This window comes from Lampetra planeri, chromosome 25 (genome assembly GCF_965212315.1).
Source record: "Lampetra planeri chromosome 25, kcLamPlan1.2.h2, whole genome shotgun sequence".
In the NCBI taxonomy this organism is placed as follows: Eukaryota; Metazoa; Chordata; class Hyperoartia; order Petromyzontiformes; family Petromyzontidae; genus Lampetra; species Lampetra planeri.
In genome coordinates, this window is record NC_136131.1 from 13,020,838 (window position 1) to 13,040,602 (window position 19,765).

General features: G+C 44.9%; 2 protein-coding genes and 1 long non-coding RNA gene across 9 annotated transcripts in view; 2 read left to right on the plus strand and 1 right to left on the minus strand.

Annotated features, from left to right (window-relative positions):
• The first annotated feature begins 1,347 nt into the window (after window positions 1–1,347).
• LOC144727495 (uncharacterized) lies at window positions 1,348–5,069 on the plus strand. Its single transcript, XM_078606372.1, has 3 exons — window positions 1,348–1,417; window positions 1,708–1,774; window positions 2,673–5,069. The coding sequence occupies exon 3, from the start codon at window positions 2,683–2,685 to the stop codon at window positions 3,487–3,489; it is 807 nt and encodes a 268-aa protein (XP_078462498.1). The 5' UTR covers window positions 1,348–1,417; window positions 1,708–1,774; window positions 2,673–2,682; the 3' UTR covers window positions 3,490–5,069.
• A 2,108-nt stretch (window positions 5,070–7,177) lies between these two features.
• LOC144727496 (uncharacterized) lies at window positions 7,178–11,961 on the minus strand. Of its 2 annotated transcripts, none has more exons than XR_013587401.1 (3): window positions 11,728–11,961; window positions 11,083–11,235; window positions 7,178–9,123 (listed from the first exon to the last, which is right to left on the minus strand). It is a non-coding gene; the product is annotated as an uncharacterized LOC144727496 (long non-coding RNA). The 2 variants fall into 2 exon arrangements; XR_013587402.1 differs by having other exon boundaries at window positions 11,083–11,195; window positions 11,728–11,960.
• Window positions 11,962–16,741: 4,780 nt separating this feature from the next.
• The window catches only part of LOC144727493 (protein transport protein Sec23A), a 31,827-nt gene continuing 28,803 nt past the window's right edge, over window positions 16,742–19,765 (plus strand). For 4 of the 6 annotated variants that reach the window (XM_078606362.1, XM_078606365.1, XM_078606366.1 and 1 more), the window contains exons 1-2: window positions 16,742–17,021; window positions 18,386–18,642. In XM_078606362.1, the coding sequence (XP_078462488.1) occupies window positions 18,422–18,642 (221 nt within the window). In that variant the 5' untranslated portion in view covers window positions 16,742–17,021; window positions 18,386–18,421. Of the gene's footprint in view, window positions 17,022–17,090; window positions 17,112–18,385; window positions 18,643–19,765 lie in introns of those variants that run through there. The other 2 variants (XM_078606363.1, XM_078606364.1) reach the window with 2 other exon arrangements.

A 19,765-nucleotide genomic window follows, 5' to 3' on the forward strand; every position in this document is an offset into this window, starting at 1 on the left:
GTGTTCGATTCAACATCTCTCTGTCCGTCTGTGTCTCTGTTTGCATCTGTGTTTCTCTCTGCCTGTCTCTATGTCTGTCGTCTCTGTCTCTGTGTTCCTCTTGTCTGTCTGTCCGCCTGTCTTGTCTGTCTGTCTGCCTATCAGCGTCTGTCCAACGGTAGTCAACGACTGTCAGTAGCAGCAGGCGCCCGTTCAACTCCCACGACTACACGCCACTCAAACTTGCTCCCAACACAAAGACAAAGATCCCCCGTATAGCCTGGACAGACTGTAGGGGCAAGTGCTGTTAGCGAGCACCTATTAAGGGTGGGACGGCACACGAGGGGATGTGTGGCCAGCATCACGCCCGGCCGCCTTTGTCTCCCTAGTGGCGATGTTGACACACCGCACCGGGTACTCGTTTGAGGCTGAGTCGACGTAGGGGAGGCTCAGGACCGGTTCAGAAAATCGTCACTGGCGGTGTTGGCCACGAGCGGGAATGGAACTTGGCTGGACGGGTGCGGAGCGCAGCGCTCACCACGACCCTGCCGCTCCCCTTCTGTCCTGCTGTCGTGGAGTGACTCATGTAGCCAGCTATGGCTGCAGGGTTTGGTGGTACAGTACATGTTTATGTCGTTTATTGGGAAAATTCGGTCACAGTTCTTATGATCCCCGTTACATTGCTTTTATGGCTTTATTTTGGTGATCTCGAAAAGTTTTTTGGTTTGCCATGTTTGTTTGTTATAGTATGGAGTTAAACTTATGGCCTGAATCTAAGTTGTCTTGTGGTTGTTGTTGTTGTTTGACTTGCATCCCACTGGGATTTTTGCACACAGCATTGGTGTACGGTGCATTTTCTGGAATATTTTGCTATTTTTTCCTGGATTTTCTGTTTGCACAGTCACATAGTCACTTTAAGATGTTTTCTTGTTCATGTTTTTTGTTTGTTGCGGTTGCACCCGATTCAAGAGCCAAATAGCTCACAGGGCTAAACCAAATAAATGAAAACTGAAGAAAAAAACTGTCAACAAACTTGAACTCTGACCCTGCTCTGACGTCACCTTTCAGCGTGACCTCATCGGCATCAAACGCCAGGGGGAGGTGGTAGTGACGACATGTCACCAAGGTATTCGCTCCACCCCCTATATCTGTTCAGTGCCAATCCTTATTTGGGCAAAGCTACGCCTGGTGGCTGGCGGCTCATTAACATGATGTATTCGTGTAAACCGTCGCGAGTTTTTGCGACGGGTTCCGCACCCACGCCCCATCCCTCCACGTATGGGCTGGGCTCATTAACATAATTTATTTAAGTTACAGAGCCGTTCGTTGTGGGAGGGGAGTGTTATCGTACCCAGCAAGTGACGTCATGTCACCTGCTGCCGCGTGACGTCACGAGGTAACAGGAAGTTGCCGCTCCGCGCTTGCACTGAAATCCGAGGTGAGAAATTACCATCGCGTTTGTGGTGGTTGTTGTGTACCGAGGTAGAGCCTCGCTCTCTCTCTCTCGTAGGGATGTCAATTGAGTAGCAGCGAACATGGAAGCGATGTCCAGGTTGGAACTTTAGAACGCGGGGCCTAGCCACGCGGGGCCTTGCCTCCTGCCCTCGCCTGATCGCGTTTGCTTCAATTGTCTCGCTTAAGTTTAATTTGTCTTCACACGGCTCACTACTTTGTAACTTTGTTTTACTTTTAATATTCTCACAGTTTTTATTTAATTTTTTATACCAGGCCAAGCCCGCTTGAGCTGCTATACCGCGCTTGTTTTCAGAAGCGACCTTCCCACAACAACAACAAGGTGAGGCTTGTCCACAGCGTGACGGTGTTCACTCTCTGCATGTGGAGTGGGGACAACCGGGGGACACAGAGGGAAATCAACGCGACCACGGGGAGAGAGAGAGGCACGCAAACTCCAAATATACAGCCGGCGTCAGGGTTGGGATCGAACCCACGACTTCCTGTATGTCAGGAGAGGTAGTTAACATCTCACCACGGAGTGAGAGAGAGACACGCAGCCTCGGCGATGTTGATTGATCATCAATGAATTACTTGGTGGAGTGAGGAAGCATTAATACTGAGCGGATGAAGGTGGCCAGGCATGGGTCTGGACACACCATCACCTGTGAACCATGCCAGTGTGTGACAGTGTAAAGTTTGTGTTTGCAGTAAAATCTATTAACTCTATGGAACACGGAGGTTATATAAAAGCTGTAGATTATTTTAGTTTTCCTCTGGAACTCTGTGTAAGAATGGAAACAGTCAAGAAGTTAACACAGCACACACATGCAGCTGAAGTCAGATCTGTTCATCCCAGCATTCAAGGACATCGTGAGCCTGGCTGGCTTCACACCTCTAAGTTGCGATTGAACATTAATTTATGCATTTCTGCATAACACAAAGAGTTATTTTCAACACCTTTTGCTATGTCAACTGAATTTAGCTTTCATAAATATTCCTTTTGTAGCCAGACAGCCGAAATTTGTGACCATTTGCCCTCATTGTGTGTCATAACAGCCCGTGTGATGAGTTTGGGAAACTTTTTCACTATATCATGAATATATGAATAGGTTTAAACGTGTAAGTCACTGTGACTGTGTATATAGGCATTCCTCTGTGCCTCGATACTGACGTGTAGATGGTGTGGATATTTTTTTTTCTGTCTGCAGCTGACGCTTCCTCTGTCGCTTCCTCTGCAGAATTGGTCTGATGGAGCAAAGGCACTCGGCGCAGCTCGGTGCGACAAGGCAACAATGCGACCAGTGTTCATACAGCACGGATCGTCCTGGACATTTGACACAGCACCAGAGAACTCACACAGGAGAGAAACCCTTCAAGTGCAGTGTGTGTGGGAAGGCGTTTGCAAAGTCATCTCTTGTAGAACACCAGAGAACACACACGGGAGAGAAACCCTTCAAGTGCAGAATGTGTGGGAAGGCATTTGCACAGTCATCTACCCTTGTAGCACACCAGAGAACACACACGGGAGAGAAACCCTTCAGGTGCAGTGTGTGTGGGAAGGCGTTTTCACAGTCCTCTAGTCTTGTAACACACCAGATAACACACACGGGAGAGAAACCCTTCAAGTGCAGTGTGTGTGGGAAGGCGTTTGCACGGTCACAGGCTCTTGTAAAACACCAGAGAACACACACGGCAGAGAAACCCTTCAGGTGCACTCCGTGCGGGAAGGCGTTTGCACTTTCATCAAATCTTCATGTACACCAGAGAACAAACAGGCATCAGAAGATGCACAAGGAGTGGAGTCTGAAATCAGCTTGTGAAAGTCAAAGTGCTGCAATGAGCCCATCCCTCATTAAACAAGAACCGGAAGAAAATCCCAGCTTGGACACTTTTAAAGGTATCGAGGTGAAATATGACGCGGTGAAGGTGAAATATGAAGAGGTGATGGTGAAGAGCGAAGAAGTGAAGGTAAAATGTGAAGATGAAGATTCAATTCTAAAATCGGACCTTCACATCGATGGAGGCAACGTGATGCAGGAGGATAATTCTGACTGAGTCAGAGCGTGGCAACTCCCAGCAGTTTGTGGAAGTGGAGGCGTGGGTGGACTTCCTCCGAGACAATACAAAGTCAAATGGAGACCCGGTAGATGTGTAAGCTTGAGACGATGTCGCTCCAATAGATGCACTTTTGTCACAGGCCTTTAATGACAAGAATGTGAAGTTGAACACTCAATTCCTAGTTGCAACCTGCAGGGTAAGAGCGGCCAGTCTTTGTGGACCTGTGGGTTGCGTAGATCTCTAACCGGGAACGAGAGCCAATAAGTTCCCAAGCATTCACTATGTTATAATTGCATTTATATTGGCTTGCTTAATCGCCTCTGGCAATTCGGGTATTTGTATCGTATCTTGTCTCAAACACTCGAGCATCCCCAAGTAGCAGCTACCCCTGTGTTGCACAAGGTGGTGGCCCTGCACCTGTGACCCAAAAAAGATCTCCAAAATCCTGAATAAACACAAGATCCAGGTCCGATTCAACACAGTACATAACATTCGTGATCTGGTCCCGTCTGTAAACGATGTGGTTCCAGACATACAGTACCCGGGCGTCTACAAACTAAGTTGCCTCCGTGGTAGCAGTTACATTGGAGAAACCAAACGACATGTCTCTGACCGAATCTGTGAACATAAACAGACCTGAAATACGGTAGGACGAACACCTCAGCCTTGGCAGATCACTTATAATTCAGTGGGTTCACATAACATTCACTTCTCCAAGACGGAGGTTCTCTGCAAGCCATCCGGCTACTATGAGAGATGCGTTCACGAGGCAATCCACATTCAAACACAGAGACAATTTCAACCGAGAAGATGGATTCTGGCTCGGCAATCATTGGAAGGACGTGATAAACAATTTCGGGTCTTGATTGATTTTATTTTACGGTGACTTTCAGACTGCAGTCCATTCGCTGGCATTGCCTCTTGGTACCTTTTACGTGACGGTCAATGGTATGGTTTATAGCAGATTGTATAATAATAAATAGTATAACAGTGTAATGTTTAATATAATTCATGAGGTAATATATAGTATCGTAATTGCATAGTGAGTATACAGCAGTGTGGTATACAGTAGGGTTGGTAGAATAATACATAGTGTAATATTACAAGTTTAATATTATAGTCTATGCCAGGCGAGGTAGTTAACATCTTGGCACCACGGCGCCCCCCTATCCTGGTTATCCCAGGATCATGCACGTGTTGATATAGCTGTTGTCCTGGGAAATCTTTAATTCTCCCTGGGACATGAAATGTTCTGTAATGTGGTGGTTGTGTAATGATACACCACTCAACATTGCATTTACGTGTAGTTCGCCCCTTTTCCAGCATTATGAGAGGATGTCTACCAAGGATCGACAGAATCGGCTGGGATGCTTGTGCTAGCTTCACTATTGCATTGTAGAGTAGTGGGAGATATCACTGCAGCTTGGGGAGGATTTCATCCAGCTGTTGATTGATAATGGCTGATTATGGTAATTTACTATGGTTGGTTTATTTATCCTGAAGTTTTATGTAACGTTTTGATAAATTTGGCTCGTTTTTTAATAGCATAAATTCCTCATTAAAAACGTACCAAGAGATGTCTGCACAGTTGCTCTCTTCTTCTCTTCATAAATCAACTTGTCACAGGCAATAACATCGTGAACAGCTGATGACACCATAGTAAACCGTTCAGTGGTTGGGTTATAAGACTCAAAACAAGCCAGTGCCTTCTCAATCGTGCTGAAACCTTCCGTCAGCTGCTCGGTGTTGAACCATTTTGGTTGCTCAGCCTCCTGTTCCTCCTCAGTGACCTCATCAGCCACCCTTCATGACTCCAGCTCCATCGAATCCTCAATCAACTCTTGAGTGTGGCATTCCAACAATTCCTGGAAATATTCTTTCTCCAGATCCAAGTGCAGTTCCCTGCTCATATTCACCAGGTTAAATAATAATATAATGCGACGTTTCGATTGCAACACAAGCAACCATTTGTACCTGATGATGGTTGCTTGTGTTGCAATAGAAACGTCGTATTCTATTATTTTATTTATTTCTACGTGACTTTACTGCAAGAACCAAAGAGTAATCGTATAACGATAAATATTTACTATTGAGGACATTCCCTGGAAATTGTGACAGGTGTGCAAATATGCATAAAAATATTCTTGTAAATGAAAGTTCTAAAACGGGAAAAACATTTTTTTTACAAGTCACTGCTCATGTCCACCCCCAGCTTTGTGCTCGGCCTGTTGACGGGAAAACTCGCGATTGTGCCTTAAACACACACAATGCGCCATAGTTGAGGTTAAATTGTGCCTGTTGTGGTTATGTTGGTTGTGATTCTATTGTGTTTTTGTGGGTCGAATTTAGTTGCGGTTAGTGTGGTGATTATGGTTATGTCTTTCGTAAACAATATCGTTATAATGTTGCTATGATTGTGGTTACGATTTTGTTGTCCTTCCCCCACAATCTCCAATTAGCGCGGTTGGCTACGTACGGTGCGAAAGAAGTTACATACGACGTGGCTATATTGTGGTTACGGTTGTCATAATGTGGTTATGGTTACGTTGTATTTGTCAATGTAGCTATGGTTATAGTTATGGTTGCAAGACGTAAACTCTGCTCGTAACAAACTTAATTTGGAGCTCTGCTCGTATTCACAGCGTTATTAAACTTTGACTTTCAAATGCATTTTATATAATAGTTGGTCACTGCAGCTTAAACAATGCTGGAATAAAATGTCTTTTTATAGCAAGGACATCCACTCGGAATGAAGAGGCGGAAGACAACATTTACTGGGATGTGGTTTTTCAGGGTTCTAAAACTTGAATCCAGTATTCAGACACGGGCATGGGAAGAGGGGGCAAGGAGTCTATATACTATGTACCATTTTTACTGTATAGTTCTTTCTCAGAAGCGACCTGGTCACAAATGATAGTTCAAGGAAGTGACTTATCACGTGAAAATGTATGGCAGCCAAATACTCTAAACGTGTGATGTTGATTCACAATGTGTAGGGTAAAATCGGAAACCCCGGAGAAAAATCCACGCGACCACGGCGAGAGGGACGCAAAGCTCCAAATTTACAACAGGCGTCAGGGTCGAACCCACGACCTGCTGCATGCCAGGCGAGGCAGACAATAACATCACGCCAGCGCGGCATGCAGCCTCCTGTGCAACTGACGGGATGACAAAGCCACATCCAAGGCTCGTCTGCCTTGGAGGCTCAGCCATTCCACTTGGCAGCCCTCTGTAAACATCCACTGGCAATTGGACATGGGCACCTCCTTGGCTACTTGCCTCTTCAGCTGCCTGAATGCAAAGTTTCCCCCCCAAAACAAATTACAACCGTGCAACTTAGGAAAACCATGAATTTCCTTCGATGTGTATATATTCTACAATATATCATAGTATTGCCATGTCGCAGTAACCTTAGTAGCTATGGGATGCAAGAAGAATATGCGTTATTTGATGCCTCCAGTATTGATGCAAATCCTCAGGAATTCATACTCTTTGGTTCTTTCGGTAAAGTCACGTAGGTAGAAAAATAAAACAAAATAATATATCACGACGTTTCGATCGCTTGTATTGAGATCGAAACGTGATATATTATTTTTCTAGCTACGTGACTTTACCGAAAGAATCAAAGAGTACAGTCACGAAAGCTTCATGCAACCTCGCATATGCGCTTAGTAGAGGTGTTGCATTGATTTGTACTGATTTATTATAAGCAGTAAGCCATTAAACATAATTTTTTTTAAATATCATTGCTTAACAGTTTTGTGAACCAACTTCTCTGTTTGCATGTTTTTCAATGTGTATGTAAATAAGTTCTGCTTTTATGGATTAATTTTAAGACTAGTTGAAAACCGACGGGTCAATGCAAAAACAAGTAGCAGAACTTTATCTTTTTTTTGTCGGTCAAAGTGCTTTAGAGTGTAAAGTACAGTACCTATTTGGAAATGATGTTACTGTGGTGTAATGTTTGGTACACTGCACTTCCATTTGAGAAGTCGTCAGTTCAATTCGATCGGCTGGCACAGTAGTTGAAACAATGGGGAAATATTATTCCCCATCGCCTCTGTTCACCCAGCAGTATGAGTACAGCACAGTTGATTGGCAGGTCGTATTTGGTGCTAGATGTTTGGCAGCGTAGAAGAGTAGGCCAAATTTCCTTCAGGGCTCTTGTGGACACCCGCCAGCAGTGGCGTGAGGAAGCATTTGCAAGGGTTGTACCTTACACTAGACATTTACGTTGAAAAGGTTAATTGCATAATTACATTTCATTGATCATATCAATAAATTAACATTGAAGTTGTACCACCAAATGTGCTTTCAACATGAAATATATTTTCAGATCCCATGAATATGAAAAGTTGATTGGCTTGAATCAACAATGGTGGTGGTCCAAGTGACTAAGTGTTCGTGAGTTCAAATCCTGGTTGGGATTTGACTCATCCCTCCGGAGAAGATAGCATTGCCACATTGTGAGGAAGTGAACGGTGGTTATCTTATGGATAGACTAGCCCCCACCATAGGAAAGTGACATTCCCACCACTGGTAACAGGGCTGTGAACTGGAAATAAGCATAGCCTCAATGCTTGAGCAACAAATTGCTCTCACTTTGACACGTAGAAATGAGACTTCAACAGAAATTTGGTCACAGTTCTGTGAACAGCTGACGGCGTACAAGATTCATGCTGCTTATTTAGTCTATGTGTGAACATATTGGGAATGCATATTTAGCTTTTTTTTCATGAAGTTAATTTATCGTTATTCATCTCATGTCTATCATGCCAACTGATGATCATTTGTGGGTTGCGCTATGAATCCGGTGAATCGAGTTCGATTCCCGCTCATGACCAACACCAGTGACGATTATCTGAACTGGTCCTGGGCCTCCCGTGACGTTGACTCCATCTCAAATAAGTATTGGAAAAGAGAACATTAGCAAATGTCAGTGAAATTACTGTATTATTACCATTCATAGATATGTTTCTAAAAATATTCATTATACATTTTGTATATAAGAACATACAGTATTACAACCAACAATGTGTTGCAGGCATATATCTCCCATTATCTTACTGTAATGTCAGATACAAAATAGAGCATTCAATAACATCGCAAACTCAATGAATCTTGTGGTAAAAAAGTCCAGAAGAGAGCATGGCGGGTAAGTTTTCTCGATATAATTAGGCAAAAAGGATGCGCTGGGTGGGAGGTGTGCAGCGTGGGGGAAGGCTGGTTTCCAAGACAGGCATTGGAATGGTCTCCTTGAGTATAGCGACCAAGGGGAAGGCTGAAGACCATATGACAGGAGACTGAGGGCAGATCTTGGAGGTCGCATGTCTATTGTGCAGCAGTTGGAGGATCTGGAGGAGGGTAGAACATATGGTGGCATAATGGCTTTGGCCATAATGACATCTTAATCTTGCCCCAAGGGGTGTATAAGAATGAGGACTTTACAGTCCTGTGCTGTCTCGTGTCATGGATGAATGGCAGAGCAGGCTGTTACTCCTTGGAAGGTCTGATGGGATCTCTGGCCACGTTGCGATTGGTATAGGCGGCTGCCTGAATGGCCTCCATCATCTTGGCATCTTGTTGCTTTTTTTCTTCTCTGCTTTGCAGGCCTGGATTGCACTGGATTTTCTGTTTGTAAATGCACATCCAGCACACACCAGCATGAATTAGATCATGGTAATACTTATAATGCAGTACAATCATAATTGGATTCATATAGTTTCTGAATGCAACTGGATCTCAAGTCATAATAATTTTAACTAGTAACTCGTGCAGTATTCACTCACTCTCATAGAGAACGACTAAAGAGTCGTAAAGAACCACAGACAAGGAGGAAGGCAGCTGGGTGATGAGTTGGCGCCAACAATTGCCCAAACTTTGCGGTCTTTTATATATTAAGGTGTTATTGACCCAAGAATGAGTGTTTGTATGTTGGAGGGAACCTGAGAGCACAGAGAAAACCAACACGTGCGAGGGGGAAACACTCTATCCCATACAGGCGGCATAGGTGGAGTCCACATTTTTGCTGTACTGTCTTCTGGCAAGCCAGGATATGACACCTCGACACCCACTGGAAGGGAGTTTCACAACATTTGTGAGATCCACCAACCCTCACCTCCATAGTGCTGGATTACACCTCCGTCCAGCCACATGAGTAAATTAATGATTAATTGAACTTTGCAAGTAGTTTTTACATCTATGTTCAACCTAATTGGTATACTATAATACGTGACTTCACATATTTGTTAACTCATTGGGCCATACACTTTAGTATGATTTGACCGATGTAAACTTTAATACAGGACAATGCAGGATAGTGCGTTGCGGGTGTGCATAACACAATGTGTTATTTGTAGCTTGGAAGTTTCGGAGAACATTAATGCATAGCCTTTGTTCACTGTCAGATGAAGGTCTCCGCACATCTTGTGAGTCACGGGAGTTGTTTGACCATATTTCACCAAGCTGGTTTGCACCGTTGGTGAACGGTGGCCCAGGGATAGTTCAGATATCACCACTGATATTTGCCACACTTATCTACAAGTCTTAACATCTGGCTTATCTGTAGGTCACAACGAACAGGACTGGGTCAAATTCTAGGATGCTAATTATTGTAGAGGAAATAGGAATTTTAAGGAGTGATATAACCTGCTACCTCTTTGGATGCTTGTATTAAACATTAAGTGGGATTTCCTTAATTTGCTGTTGAAAGCAGTTTAAGGTAGAAGAAATACATTCAGATATGGCAAGGTGTCAAATCAATGAGCCTGCACCGCCGAGATCTTGAGATCCTGGGTTGGAAATTGGTTTCAGTTGGTTTTCATTAAACATGCTTCTCAGGTGTAATGTATTGATGGTCTTAAACCAAGAAATACAATTACTGTACAAAACAACTCCTAATACTTTTGATGCTGCAATTAATTTGCCCAAAATGGTTTCCGATAGCAACACACATTGGCCAATACGAATGATAGATATCTCGAGTTACTACTTCCCGTAACATACATATTCATGAGCTGTTCAAGCTATTGATACGATTCTTTTATCAGTTTTACAGCCTGATACTTGACAAATTGTGACATTTTGATTTTCGAATGTCTATAGCGACTGTTAAGGACTTGGCACAATAAATATCCACAATTCAGACATTGCATAAGCACGTTAATGTGTTAATTCTCGAACGCACGTCACTTTGCGTATCGTAGCATGAATTAAATCGCGGCATGCCTAATCGTAAGCCACACCACAAACACACACGCTAGTGGATGTATGGCTGTAACAAAGTTTAAAGCTGGCTTGGAGCGGTGGTACAGCGGTTAGCGCATTTCCCTCAGAACCTGGCTGAGTTTGATTCCCGAACACGGCTATCATCAGCGGCGAACGATGTATAAAGTCCTTGATATATATAACCTGTCAACCCCCCCAACAACAAACCCTCGCCAACCCTGTGGCATGCGCGGTGAAGTGTGGGCAAGCAAGGCACATTCATGAGTGACGGCGGAGAGGCCTTCCTGCAATGGTGGCCTGGCAGGAGGGCCGAAAGGTAAAACTCATGAAGAAGAAGAAGACGAGGCGGAGTGGCGGCGGCACCTTCTCGATGTCCCGGCTACGCTCCGGGGAAGGGCCGAGCAGCATCCACGAGGCCCATGCGCCCACGGCCACCAGGCCCATGCCCATGAGACCTCGGCTCCTGTAGGACATCACTGCCCCCAGAGAACGTTCTTCACTTGGCCTCGTCCTTGACTGACCAGCAGCAGCAGCAGCACAGGACACAGTTGAACCCAACACCAGCAGCAGCAGCACAGGACACAGTTGAACCCAACACCAGCAGCAGCAGCACAGGACACAGTTGAACCCAACACCAGCAGCAGCACAGGACACAGTTGAACCCAACACCAGCAGCAGCAGCAGCACAGGACACAGTTGAACCCAACACCAGCAGCAGCAGCAGCACAGGACACAGTTGAACCCAACACCAGCAGCAGCAGCAGCAGCAGCAGGACACAGTTGAACCCAACACCAGCAGCAGCAGCAGCACAGGACACAGTTGAACCCAACACCAGCAGCAGCAGCACAGGACACAGTTGAACCCAACACCAGCAGCAGCAGCACAGGACACAGTTGAACCCAACACCAGCAGCAGCAGCAGCAGCACAGGACACAGTTGAACCCAACACCAGCAGCAGCAGCACAGGACACAGTTGAACCCAACACCAGCAGAACCCAGTCACGAACCCTCCAACAGCCGCCACACGCGCCGTGTGCTCCTGGCCGCCAGTCGGTGGCCTCGGACGCAAGACAACCCGAACCGGCGGGGCTGCTTCACTCAGCAAGTATTCGCTATTAATCGTGGATTATCTGTTGTGGACGATGACCTTCGTGATGATGGACTGTATATTGTGTAAGCACACACGACAGAACAGAGCCTTAACTGTACAAGCTTCAGATCAAGATTGTACAGTTGCTTCTGTGGCGCCATCCAGTGGCTTGAGTGTGTGGGAGATGTGTTCCTGTTGTCGCGCCATCCGATTTTAGGTGCAAAATAAATACGATCAGCAAACAAGACGCCTTCACATTCTGTCGGCCTCTTCACAAAACCGATAAGGGTATGTTCTACACATTTAATCTGTCACACAGCTATCTGGGAGTGCATAACTTCAATAGAATTGGGACCTCCTTTGCCAGTACCAAAATATGAGATTAGGTTTTCTCCTTTTATCTGGAAACAAAACAGGTGTTAAGATGTTAAAACACCACACTGAAACCTTTTACATATTTTGGTACTGGCAACGGAGGTCCCATGATGGATCTGCTCACCCCGAGCTCTCATTACTCTGATCGTGGCGTTGTCTTTGAGCTGTTCGCCTTTTGGCGTCCTCTGGTCTAACAGCGTTTGAGACGAGGCTCAAAAGAAAGCTGTCTCTGGTGTGGACCAGCTTCAAGGACAATGCATATATTATAAGAGTGTTTTTGTTTGCATTCTGACCACAAGCATTGTGGTTAATGCAGACATGATTCCTTGTAAAAGGTTTCAGTTTGGTGTTTTAACATCTTAACATCTGTTTTGTTGCCAGATAAAATGGGAAAACCTAATCTTATACTTCAACAGAATTGGTTCAATACAAGCAACTTCTGGATCGGTTTCGACATTCAGTGCCTGATCGTCAGCAGGCAGTTTTTTTTTATTTCACCAGGCAAAGCTCACTGAGCTATAAAGCTTTCTTCAGAAGCAACCTCGCCACAAAGGCTAGCTCAACGAAGTGGCTTATATTGTGGAAATGCATAGCAGCCAAATACTCTAAACGCGTGATGTTGATTATAAATGTGGAGTGGAAAAAACGGAGGACCCGGGGAAAAATCCACGCGACCGCGGGGAGAGAGACGCAAACTCCAAATATACAGCAGCAGCAGGCGTCAGGGTCACCCACGACCCCCTGTGACCTCCTGTGTACCAGGAGGCCGTGTATAACATCTCCTAGCCACCGTGGCGCGCCCAGGTTAGGATGCGACTGCAGCTATTCACTTTTAAATCTCGATTGAAAATTAATTTCTTTAGAATAGCTTTTTTTGTTTAGTTTATTGTCCTTTCCCCACACCTCTGATTAGCACGGTTGGCTACGTACAGAGCGAAATAATTTCAACATACACAAGAAGTTCAACGTACACGATACATAAGCAAGGACTCTTCTCTGAGACAAGGGTCCTCCTGTGATGCAAAACTACATCACGCGACATTGTTACTCGAGCTTCATTGTGCCCTCCGAGCAGGGGAATTGTCTACTTATTGTTACTTATATTCTTATTGTTACTTATAATTTTTTGTTACTTATATTCTACACCTAGCCCATAATTGGGAACATGCCGCAATCAAGGATTATAAATAATTTATACATAAAAAAGCGTGACATACTTAATCTTTCCTTACCAATGGTTGCTTTAGACATTAATGTAAAACTACATTTAGTAAATGAATTACAGCCCATGTGTGCCTTTTTAAAGCAGTGCGATTAACACATGTGTAACTTTATATATACGTTTTATATATCAAATTAAAATAAAATTAAGTTTTATATACTCTTTGGTTCTTTCGGTAAAGTCACGTAGGTATAAAATAAATTAAATCACGTTTCGGGCGCAACACAAGCGTCCGTCATCAAGTGGGAAAGCATGATCTGCTGCTGAGGCAGACTGTTTTAAAAGGTTTGAAATGTGTGTAGCCCAAGGGTCATAAAGAAGTGGCCGGGGCTAGTGATGTTAATGTGAGAAATTAGCATGTAACTGTAAGATAGGAGGAGAGCGGCCTCCTCGACGAGGGAGTGCAACCCAACGGGTGCAATCCAAAGGGCACGTAAGTATGAGAATGCAATCCATAGGCACGAGAGTGCAATGCTATTTCCGACTCTCTGAGAGTCTCGTAGGAGAGAGGCATAGCGAGAGAGACGGAGAGTCGGAAATAGCAAAAATAGCAGCTGACATCGGCAGGTAGGATGGAAACATCAGTCAGTTAAGACTTCATCTGGTTAATAACGTCCTTCCAATGATTGCTCAGTTTGTACCCATCCTCTTGGTTGAAGTTGTGTCTGTGTTTATATATCGGGATGGCTTCATGAACAAACCTACGTGACTTTACTGAAAGAACCAAAGAGTATGGATTCCTGCAGTCACGAAGGCTTCAAATAACAAAAAAAACGAGTGCTCTGAACTCGCAAATTTGAAAAATAGGGATAACATAGTCATCCTCTCGGCCGACAAGGGCAATGCCACTGTCATCATGGATAAAACCACATACAACAAAATCCAGGACCTGCTAAATGATGGCAGCTACTCCAAAATCAATAAAGATCCTACTAACAGCCTAACTACAAAAACCAACAAGATCATTACCAGTTCGACTTCTCTAATCGAACCAGTCAAACGGCTCTCCCTAAAACCTTCGGCTGCTAGACCGCCCAGATTCTATGGTCTTCCCAAGAACCACAAAGAAGGTACCCCACTGCGGCCCATCGTGTCCACGATCAACTCACCTACCTACAAACTAGCCCCTTTTCTGTCGGATACTTTGCTTCCCTTTACTGGCAAGACCACTTCAGCAGTACTTAATTCAACTCACTTTATCTCTCTAATCAAGGACATTTCACTGTCCCCTGATGATGTCCTCGTCAGCTTTGATGTGGTTTCTCTATTCATCAAGGTTCCAGTGCATGCCTGACACCATAGCAATAATTGAAGACTTAGTCCAACATGGACTGAACTCTGATGTCCCTGCACTGGTTAGGCACTGCCTTACCAACACTTACCTTACCTGGAATTGTACTTTCTACAACCAAAATGAGGGTACCTCCATGGGTTCCCCCTTGTCACCAGTGATAGCCAATGTTTTCATGGGAAAATTTGAAACAGACGCCATCCAGACATCCACCTTGCGTCCTTTCCTGTGGTAGAGATATGTAGATGACACTTTCGTCATTTGGCCACATGGCCTGCCAGCATTGAACCAATTTCTCGACCACATTAACTCCATACACCCATCCATCAAATTCACCATGGAAGTGGAGAAGGATGGCAAGCTACCATTCTTGGATATTCTGTTTGAGAGGAGGCCCAATGGCTCTTTGGGACATTCTGTCTACAGGAAGGCCACCCACACAGATTCCTATCTGAAACCTGATTCCCACCACCATCCTGCACAGAAGAATTCCCTCATCAAAACACTACACCATAGGGCCCACTGCATTTCTGACCAACACCACCTGGCCAGTGAATTAGAACATGTACACCGGGCCCTAAAGATGAATGGATATTCGGCACAGATTATCCACAAAGCTGTGTCTCCAACCATAGAGAGACAACCCCCTGAGACTCCGATCAAAATCATCACGTTGCCATACATAGCAGGCGTTACCAAAAGTATTTCCAAAATCTTTAACAAACACAAGATCCAGGTCCGATTCAGTACAGTACACAACATCCGTGATCTGATCCCATCCGTAAAGGATGTTATTCCTGACTTGCAGTACCCTAGAGTCTACAAACTGAGTTGCATTTGTGGTGATTGTTACATTGGGGAAACGAAACGACATATATAAGACCATATTCGCGAGCACAAGGCAGATTTGAAACACGGCAGGACGAATTCTTCCGCCGTGACTGATCACTGCTACAACGCGGTGAACTCTCATGATATTGTTTTCTCCAATACCAAGGTGCTCCGCAAGCCGTCTGGATACCACCAGAGATTTATCCATGAAGCCATCCAGATATACAAACATAGACATAACTTCAACCGAGAAGATGGATTCAAATTGAGCAATCATTGGAAGGATGTTATTAACCAAGTTAAACCTTAGCTGCCTTATAGTTTATATTCATATCCGCATCTCCAGTCTTTTACTCCCAGCCCTGCTCACTCCCATCACTTGGAAATTTGCCATGCAGTGTTTCGAGCTTGCAGAGTTCACTCCCCCCCCCCCCAACGGTTCACAGCTTTAGTTTGAACTCTCGGATCCTCCAGGCCACGCCCCGCCCCCACACTCACCCTGGCTCCTCCCCCCTCAGCTCTATAACCCTCGTCACAGGCTCACAGCCGTCTCTATGGCAAACTTCAGCGATGGTTTTGTCGCTGTGGTTGTCGCCACCTGAGGACGGACGCTTGTGTTACGCCCGAAACGTCGTGATTTTTATTTTTTACCTACGTGACTTTACCGAAAGAACCAAAGAGTATGGATCCTTGCAGTCACAGAAACTTCAAATCTATAATTACTTCAAATCAAGTTTTAAAGATCAAATGAATGGTATTTTTCTAAGTAAATCTATACTGCCAATTAGCAGCAAGTACATTCGCGTGGAATGGGCACCAATTATTAAATTAAAACCAAAACGCACATAAACTAAATCGGGCAAAATACTTTTTAGGATAGCTAATCCGACGTAGCTCACGTGCATATTTTTTTAAAAGTCACAATTGCGCGAATAGATCATTAAATTTATGGCTCCTTTATAATCTCCTGACGTGGCAGAGCCCTTTGGAATGCGAGCGCTGTCACCGTGTTCGCAGACGCCGCGATACGCGAGATCGCATTCCCTAATGCACACGCGCACCATCTCTCACCCCATTGGGTAAAACATTTCAGCGGGACAAGACCCACAAACGCGTTCTATTGGTCAATGCACGTAGCACGTGACAAGCCGCTACCAATCACGTGGAGCAAGCGGGGCGTCGTATACTTATGCGCTGTAGGGAATTCGAATCGGGTTCAAGCGGCCGTGGCTGGTAACGCGTCTTCGTTTCTCTCTCAAGTGATGGAAATGTTCAGTTTCGTACCAAAAGAGAATTTGTTCGTCGTTATTTAAACACCGAGAGTCGGTACATTTTTACTACATCCCCTCCGCTGTGTTCTGTAGTCCTGAGGCCCGTCCGCTTTAGCTGCTCTTCTACTTTCGTGGTGGATTTTTAACGGCGTCTAAGTTGGGAGCGGAGAAAATCCGCGCAACCCCCCAGAGGAATCACCGAGGTAACGTTCTTCACAGAGGTAACGATCTACACTGGGGTAACGATCTACACAGGGGTAACGATCTACACTGGGGTAACGATCTACACAGGGGTAACGTTCTTCACAGAGGTAACGATCTACACTGGGGTAACGATCTACACAGGGGTAACGATCTACACTGGGGTAACGATCTACACAGGTAACGATCTACACTGTGGTAACGATGTACACAAGGGTAACGATCTACACTGGGGTAACGATCTACACTGGGGTAACGATCTACACTGGGGTAACGATCTACACTGGGGTAACGATGTACACAGGGGTAGCGATCTACACAGGGGTAACGATCTACACAGGGGTAACGATCTACACAGGGGTAACGATCTACACAGGGGTAACGATCTACACTGGGGTAACGATGTACACTGGGGTAACGATGTACACAGGGGTAACGATCTACACTGAGGTAACGATCTACACAGAGGTAACGATCTACACTGGGGTAACGATGTACACAGGGGTAACGATCTACACAGGGGTAAAGATCTACACTGGGGTAGCGAACTACACAGAGGTAACGATCTACACTGGGGTAACGATCTACACGGGGTAACGATCTACATAGAGGTAACGATCTACATTGGGGTAACTGCTGATTTTGGCCTCGTCACACTTCCCCGATGCATTGTGTTTGTATGACCTTAATTTTCGCGCGGTCAGTGCTGGTTGGTTAAGAAGGTGGCCCAGGGCCATTTCAGGTACATTTTACTCGCCACTGATGTTATTCGTGGCCGATAATTAATCGAACTTAGCCCGCCAGTTTCATAGCGTAGTACAGTACACAAACCACTTCACGACCGCTCCACTGTGATAGAAATCTGTACGATTAAGAAATCGAAAGACGTAAATCACGTGCCCTATGTCCAGTGCTGGGTTGCATACAACACCTACGTTGCGCCTTGTTTCCCCAAACAAGTCGGTTTTACATCGTATGCAGCGACGAGTATGGCCTTAAGTTAGATGCATGTTTTATAAGAGATGTACGGTACAGATCTTTTATAAATCCACTGCTGGACGAGGGCTCCCCCACACCTTACGGGTAGCGGGCTTATTTGGCCATACTTCAAGCTGTTCAGTTTTGGGTTGGCAAAAGCTTGAATGGATTCTGGAGGTACCTCTTCTATATCTGCTTCTGTAGGTCGCTCTCTAACACCCGCTGTCTAATATCGAGATATCTGAATGGATATTTTTCATTATGTGACGCCGATTGCACAATTGGGATAAATGTGTGTGAAGATTACAAGAACAACATGATCGAAAAAAATACGACAACTTATCAAAAATATGCCCTGTCAAGATTATCGTGTGATTGTTCGCCTATGTTTGTTTCTTTTTTTTAGTGCTCGCAGGCTGGTATCGTGTTACAACACATTGTCATGACGACATTTGGAGAGTACATCCAGCAGAACGAGGAGCGGGATGGCGTGCGGTTCAGCTGGAACGTGTGGCCTTCAAGCCGGCTGGAAGCCACGCGCATGGTGGTGCCGCTTGCTTGCCTGTTCACGCCTCTGCGTGAGCGACCCGACCTGCCGCCCTTGCAGTATGAGCCCGTGCTGTGCAGCCGTGCCACCTGCCGTGCCGTCCTCAACCCGCTCTGGTGGGGCCCACCACCATTACCTGTGTGTGGCACGTAGCACGCGATCCACACCTACCAACCTCACCGCATTGAGCTAAAGAGGGTTCTTCAAATAGCGGCCTATGGGCCAGATGTAACCCACGAAGGCTGTTGGGAGTGGTCTAACAAGCTATAGCCTACTCTTAGGTTTTTTCGGTAAAGTCACGTAGTTACGTAGTGACTTTACCGAAAAAACCTAAGAGTATGAATCCTTGCAGTCACGAAAGCTTCAAATCTAGAAGCTATAGCCTATTGAGAAATATGGTTAACCAAAGCTTAAAGAGGTATCATGAGTGAGATGAAAGAGAGAAAAACTATAGCTGGAGAATATACAGCTGTATACAAGAGATAAAGGTGGTCAGTTAAAGCTAGATGAATGAGAGATGAGAAAGCTGTTGGATCGAGATGAAGATGAGTGAGATGAAAGGAGGATTATCAAGAGAGAGATCTGCAGACCAGTGGTATTCATTAGTGGTCACATTTACAAATACGATTCAGGAGGTCACGCTATGTCATCATAACCGGCACATCCAGTTTCCTTTCCCGCACCTCCGATTAGCACAGTTGGTTACGTACGGTGCGAAAGAAGTTCAACATACATACTGTTACTATGTAGCCAATGGAAAATATAGTTGAAGTACTCTGTGCAAAAGCATGTATTGATCAGGTGTTTAACTAATGCACAGTACATGGATCAGGCAAGAGTACATTTTAGATTTGAAGCTTTCGTGACTGCAAGGAATCATATTCTTAGGTTTTTTCGGTAAAGTGACATAGGTAAAACATCAAAATTAATGAAAATAAAACAAAAATCACGACGTTTCGGAGGCAACACAAGTCTCCGTCATCAGGTGGGACCGTCACAGCCGAATTAGCTGCATCAAGTGAGGCAATCTTGAATCATTGCCTCACTTGATGCAGCTAATTCGGCTGTGACGGTCCCACCTGATGACGGAGACTTGTGTTGCCTCCTAAACGTCGTGATTTTTGTTTTATTTTATTTTCATTAATTTTGATGTTTTACCTATGTGACTTTACCGAAAAAACTTAAGAATAAGAGTACATTTGTTATAGGCTGTAATTTTTTTGAGACGCAAGGATCCCT